Here is a 6889-nt window from a genome sequence, read left to right as displayed (position 1 = left end):
GATACACACTCCATACAGTCCACAAGCTTCCATCACAAGATATAACTACATGCTGTCCACAAGATCCCATTCACAAGATATGCACTATGTACACAGGCTTCCACCAAAGGATATACACTGTATACACAGGTTTCCACCACAGGGTATACCTTGTATACACAGGTTTCCACCACAGGATATACACTGTATACACAGGTTTCCACCACAGGATATACACTGTATACAATCCACAAGTTTCCATCACATGATATACACTACATACAGCCCATTTATTATGTAGCAAGTAAAAACAATCAATTATAAATTACATAAAATTTATTAATCATTAATCTTAGGACGACTATCCACCAGAAGATATCCACGCCGTAAAACTGACATGACATATGGTATTTCGGTGACATTGATCCTATAACAGGCCGGTACGCTAAAAAAGTAAGGTTGTATTGTTATTCGTTGGATCATAGTGAGGTGCTTTTAGTGGCAGCTTAACTTTCTATAGCCCTGCCTTCTATTGATATAACAATAGTAGACCTGATATCGAGACTTTTTGCTGTCATACTCTCTACCACTGACAATGTAGTGCCTCTAGTAAATAATACAACCTTCCCTGCTAACCAATGACTGATTATTCTCTATTGCTATAATATAACCGAGAGCCTCCTTTACCATAATATAACAACACCTCCATTACTACATTTTGACAGGGCCCCTCCTTTACTATAATATGACAGAGCCTATCCTTTCCTAAAATATAATGTGACTAGTTGCTTCCCTTGACAACTATGATAGATTGCCTCCCTTCTACCATATTACCGATTGTCTCCCCTCCCAGACTTACCACACAATCCCCGTACACAGTACTTTGTTTCCTTTGGACACGATGAACAGACAGGTCCTCTCTTAAAAGGCTCGACACCAATGTAGTTACCCCTGTCAAAATTGCACTCAGTTTTATATATATATATATATATATATATATATATATATATATATATATATATATATATATATATATATATATATATATATGTAACTAGGGTAGTTACCATACTATGGTTAACAACGTATTACAGTCTGATGCAACTGATAACGATCATAAAGCCACGGCGTATTTTGGGAAGGATACGACAAGCCGCTGTCAACTTTGACATGACTTGGCTGACGTAACAGTGCATGTGTTCTATTAATTGGACTGATAACAAGTCTAATAAAGACTGGTACGAGACAACTGCGTAGTAATCGGAAGGCGAGATATTCGGATTGAACATAACTATGATAGAACCGAATACGATTACGGATACGAGGGGATATATAGGAAAGTATGAGTTGGAGGCTAGAACAGTTGGAGGTAGAACGTGGTTGAGGCTGGGCTGAGTAGGAGTATCAAGTTGGTTACTGAACGTTGTAGACGTATTGTGTTAATAGGGACGATAGACATGTGCATTCGGTTATGTGAAGACTAGTGAGGACGGTTGGGGGTCAGTTGATTCATTCTATTATTGTGAAGTATTTCTTTTGATTCATGTAATAAAAGGATCAATGGTAAACCTGCATCTTCGAGTATCTATATTGTGGTCGATGTTGTGTAGAATGAGTAAATACACTCGTTAACATTTGGCACTACAAGCAAATAGACTCGTTACATATATATATATATATATATATATATATATATATATATATATATATATATATTATATAATGTAATATATTCAAAAGTCCAATGTTTTTTAAAGTAATGTCAAGTGATTCTGACCTGGATTTATCAAATCATACTGACCAAAGTTTGTCACCCTAAGTAATACTCATATTATGTATCTGTAACGTTTAGTCGTATTAAACTGGGTGTTTAGTGTCACGTTTAGTCGTATTAAACTGGGTCTTTAGTGTCACGTTTAGTCACACGGACCTGGGTCTGTAGTGTCAAGTCCTACTGACCTGGGTCTGTAGTGTCACGTCAAGTCCTACTGACCTGGGTCTGTAGTGTCACGTCAAGTCCTACTGACCTGGGTCTGTAGTGTCACGTCAAGTCCTACTGACCTGGGTCTGTAGTGTCACGTCAAGTCCTACTGACCTGGGTCTGTAGTGTCACGTCAAGTCCTACTGACCTGGGTCTGTAGTGTCACGTCAAGTCCTACTGACCTGGGTCTGTAGTGTCACGTCAAGTCCTACTGACCTGGGTCTGTAGTGTCACGTTTAATCCTACTGACCTGGGTCTGTAGTGTCACGTCAAGTCCTACTGACCTGGGTCTGTCACGTTTAATCCTACTGACCTGGGTCTGTAGTGTCACGTCAAGTCCTACTGACCTGGGTCTGTCACGTTTAATCCTACTGACCTGGGTCTGTAGTGTCACGTTTAGTATTACTGACCTGGGTTTGTAGTGTCACGTTTAATCCTACTGACCTGGATCTGTAGTGTCACGTTTAATCCTACTGACCTGGGTCTGTAGTGTCACGTCAAGTCCTACTGACCTGGGTCTGTCACGTTTAATCCTACTGACCTGGGTCTGTAGTGTCACGTTTAATCCTACTGACCTGGGTCTGTAGTGTCACGTTTAATCCTACTGACCTGGGTCTGTAGTGTCACGTCAAGTCCTACTGACCCGGGTCTGTCACGTTTAATCCTACTGACCTGGGTCTGTAGTGTCACGTCAAGTCCTACTGACCTGGGTCTGTCACGTCCTACTGACCTGGGTCTGTAATGTCACGTTTAGTATTACTGACCTGGGTTTGTAGTGTCACGTTTAATCCTACTGGCCTGGGTCTGTCACGTTGTCCTACTGACCTGGGTCTGTAGTGTCACGTTTAGTATTACTGACCTGGGTTTGTAGTGTCACGTTTAATCCTACTGACCTGGGTCTGTAGTGTCACGTCAAGTCCTACTGACCTGGGTCTGTCACGTCCTACTGACCTGGGTCTGTAGTGTCACGTTTAGTATTACTGACCTGGGTTTGTAGTGTCACGTTTAATCCTACTGACCTGGGTCTGTAGTGTCACTTTTAGTATTACTGACCTGGGTTTGTAGTGTCACGTCAAGTCCTACTGACCTGGGTCTGTAGTGTCACGTTTAATCCTACTGACCTGGGTCTGTCACGTTGTCCTACTGACCTGGATCTGTAGTGTCACGTTTAGTATTACTGACCTGGGTTTGTAGTGTCACGTCAAGTCCTACTGACCTGGGTTTGTGGTGTCACGTCAAGTCTTACTGACCTGGGTTTGTAGTGTCACGTCAAGTCCTACTGACCTGGGTCTGTAGTGTCACGTCAAGTCCGACTGAATTGGGTCTGTAGTGTCACGTTTAATCCTACTGACCTGGGTCTGTCACGTTGTCCTACTGACCTGGATCTGTAGTGTCACGTTTAGTATTACTGACCTGGGTTTGTAGTGTCACGTCAAGTCCTACTGACCTGGGTTTGTGGTGTCACGTCAAGTCCTACTGACCTGGGTTTGTGGTGTCACGTCAAGTCCTACTGACCTGGGTTTGTAGTGTCACGTCAAGTCCTACTGACCTGGGTCTGTAGTGTCACGTCAAGTCCTACTGAATTGGGTCTGTAGTGTCACGTTTAATCCTACTGACCTGGGTCTGTAGTGTCACGTCAAGTCCTACTGACCTGGGTCTGTAGTGTCACGTTTAATCCTACTGACCTGGGTCTGTAGTGTCACGTCAAGTCCTACTGACCTGGGTCTGTAGTGTCACGTTTAATCCTACTGACCTGGGTCTGTAGTGTCACGTCAAGTCCTACTGACCTGGGTCTATAATGACACACCACCAGGTAGCCGCTAGGGGAGTGTTGGTCACCCAGCAGGTGTGGACAGTACTTGACCCCACAGCCCAGGTACTTGCTGCTGGACCAGACGATCTGCAACATACAGGGACCATGTGAGGAGGGGGGGGGGGTTACATAACCGGTGGATGAGCATGTGTCCGTGCTTGGGTTTGTCTACGTGTATGTGTGGGTGTTTATGTGTGTACGCTCGAGTCTGTTTATGTGGTTGTTTGAGGGTAATGTGTGTTTGTGTGCCTGCTCCAGAATACCTAAACTTGCCCCACATAGTTGTGTATACTACCAGAATACCTAAACTTGTTCCACATATCTATGTATAGAACCAGAATATATAGACTTGCCCCACATACCTGTGTATACTACCAGAATAAGTTAACATACCTGTATATAGTACCAGAATACCTAAACTTGCCCCACATACCTGTGTATAATATTAGAATACCTAACTTGCCCCACATACCTGTGTATAGTACCAGAATACCTAAACATACCTGGGTTTAGTACCAGAATACCTAAACATACCTGTGTATAGTACCAGAATACCTAAATAGACATGTGTATAGTACCAGAATACCTAAACATACCTGTATAAAGTACCAGAATACCTAAACATACCTGTGTATAGTACCAGAATACCTAAATAGACATGTGTATAGTACCAGAATACCTAAACATACCTGTATATAGTACCAGAATACCTAAACATACCTGTGTATAGTACCAGAATACCTAAATATACCAGTCTATAGTACCAGAATACCTAAACATACCTGTGTATAGTACCAGAATACCTAAACATACCAGTCTATAGTACCAGAATACCTTAACATACCTGTGTATAGTACCAGAATACCTAAACATACCAGTCTATAGTACCAGAATACCTTAACATACCTGTGTATAGTGCCCGCACTCGCCTGAACCCAAACAAGACACGTTTTTAAAATTGAAATGGCTTCTCTCCTCATACAAAGTCTGCACGAATTCTTCAAGGTCCAGGGAATCTAAAAACGGACAAAGATATTTTAGATCGTCAATTGAAACTGAATTATGTCAAGGATATTTTATAGGCCCAAATCTTTACAAGGTGCGAAGTTTAGAGGGGGAATACTTTTCTAATAAAGTAAAGTACGCCTGTGATAGAATGGAGTACGCATATGGTTAAGTGCACCTATGATAAAATGGTGTACGCATATGGTTAAGTGCACCTATGATAGAATGGTGTACGCATATGATAGAGTGCACTAATGATTGATTGATTTTAATTGATAGAATAGAATGCACCAATGATAGAGTAGAGTGCACATATGATAGAACCAAGTGTACTAATGATAGAGTGCACCTATGATAGAGTGCACCTATTATAGTGCACCTATGATCGAGTGCACCTATGATAGAGTGCACATAAATATAGTAGACTGCACCAATGATAGAGTAGAATGCACCTATGATATAGTAGAGTGCACCAATGATAAAGTACAGTGCACCTATGAAAGAGTATACTGTACATATGATAGAGTAGAGTGCACCTATGATAGAATAGAGTGCATCTATGATAGAGTCGAATGCACCTAAGATAGAGTGCACCAATGATAGAGTGCACCTATAATAGAGTGTACATATGATAGAGTAGAGTGCACCTATGAAAGAGTAGAATGCACAGACAAAAAGACACCCTCAGATCTGACTAAAGTGTTGTGCTGGACAAGACTCACGCGGCACGGCGTAAACGTTCTCCCCCAAGTGCTCATCTGCCGGGCCCACGTCCCTCCTCGTGCTGGGCTGAAGAATACAAAGGTTGGCGTGGGACTGGGCTGATTTTTCCAGATCTTTACTCCACTTCTGGAAAACATCAAACCATAAAAAAAACTTACAAAAAAGAAAATAAGTATATTTTAATTAACTAGTTCTAAAGTTTTGAAACATCCATTGTATACACTCATCTGATTTTGTCGACCATATTTATCTATGTTATTATGGAGGGGGGGGGTGGGGGCCAGGGGGATTATTTTGATATACACTCCTATATATATTTGTTTAAAAATATAACGCCCACAACGAATAACGACGTCAAAACTCTAGCACGCCCCACCTCAGCTAAGTCCTTCTATTAGTACGTTTTATTTATAAATTTATCAAATTGATTTCATTGCTACTTACATAGGTTTATTTTTGTTTTGTTATATAAGTTATAATTTCTTTTAAATTTCGATACATCCGTTTATTATCGTGCCTTCAAATAGTTAAACAAACCAACAAAACAAAACGAAAACAAAACGAAATGAAAACATAAACGTATAAAAGCTGTCGACTCGCCAGTAGCATCATATCACTAGCTGCTTCAAGACTCCTCAGTGAGTTGTGTTTCTTGACCAATCGAAACCTCTCTTCGTCCGTCAATCCAGATACAGAGCTATAGACGCTTCGCTTGTGTCGTCCGGCTACTTCCTTCACTTCCGGTCGATCTGTCCCCAGGAGATAATAACGATAATAATGTAGCGTAAGGATGCATGGAAGATAAATCTGGCATGGCGTCAGGATAAGGAATGAAGGGATGTAACTCACTTGATAACATAGCTTCACGTTTTACAAAATAACAAGAAGGGATGTAACTCACTTGATAGTATAGCTTCACGTTTTACAAATAACTAGAAGGGATGTAACTCCCTTGCTGACATAGCTTCACGTTTTACTGATAACAAGAAGGGATGTAACTCACTTGATAATAAGCTTCACGTTTTACTGATAACAAGAACGGATGTAACTCACTTGATAATAAGCTTCACGTTTTACAAAATAACAAGAAGGGATGTAACTCACTTGATAGTATAGCTTCACGTTTTACAAAATAACAAGAAGGGATGTAACTCACTTGATAATAAGCTTCACGTTTTTTCAAAATAACAAGAAGGGATGTAACTCACTTGATAACAAGCTTCACGTTTTACAAAATAACAAGAAGGGATGTAACTCACTTGATAACATAGCTTCATGATTTACAAATAACAAGCAGTACACCAACGCTGATGGTAGACAAAACGGCCGCAGCATTCTGAAATTTAGAGAAAATAACAACAGCGCCATTAACCAATCCTTTTATTTTA

At 40.8% G+C, this 6889-nt stretch overlaps 1 protein-coding gene across 1 annotated transcript; it reads right to left on the bottom strand.

Annotated features, from left to right (window-relative positions):
- LOC131933082 (peptidase inhibitor 16) lies at window positions 1-6770 on the bottom strand. The gene is made up of 7 exons (XM_059289910.1): window positions 6761-6770; window positions 6102-6250; window positions 5501-5627; window positions 4680-4789; window positions 3748-3860; window positions 839-930; window positions 1-424 (listed from the first exon to the last, which is right to left on the bottom strand). The coding sequence occupies exons 1-7, from the start codon at window positions 6768-6770 to the stop codon at window positions 294-296; spliced, it is 732 nt and encodes a 243-aa protein (XP_059145893.1). The 3' UTR covers window positions 1-293.
- Window positions 6771-6889: the final 119 nt, after the last annotated feature.

This window comes from Physella acuta, unplaced genomic scaffold, assembly GCF_028476545.2.
Source record: "Physella acuta isolate Inbredline_101_S28 unplaced genomic scaffold, ASM2847654v3 ptg002361l, whole genome shotgun sequence".
Classification (NCBI taxonomy): domain Eukaryota; kingdom Metazoa; phylum Mollusca; class Gastropoda; family Physidae; genus Physella; species Physella acuta.
This window is presented reverse-complemented; position numbering and strand designations above follow the sequence as displayed.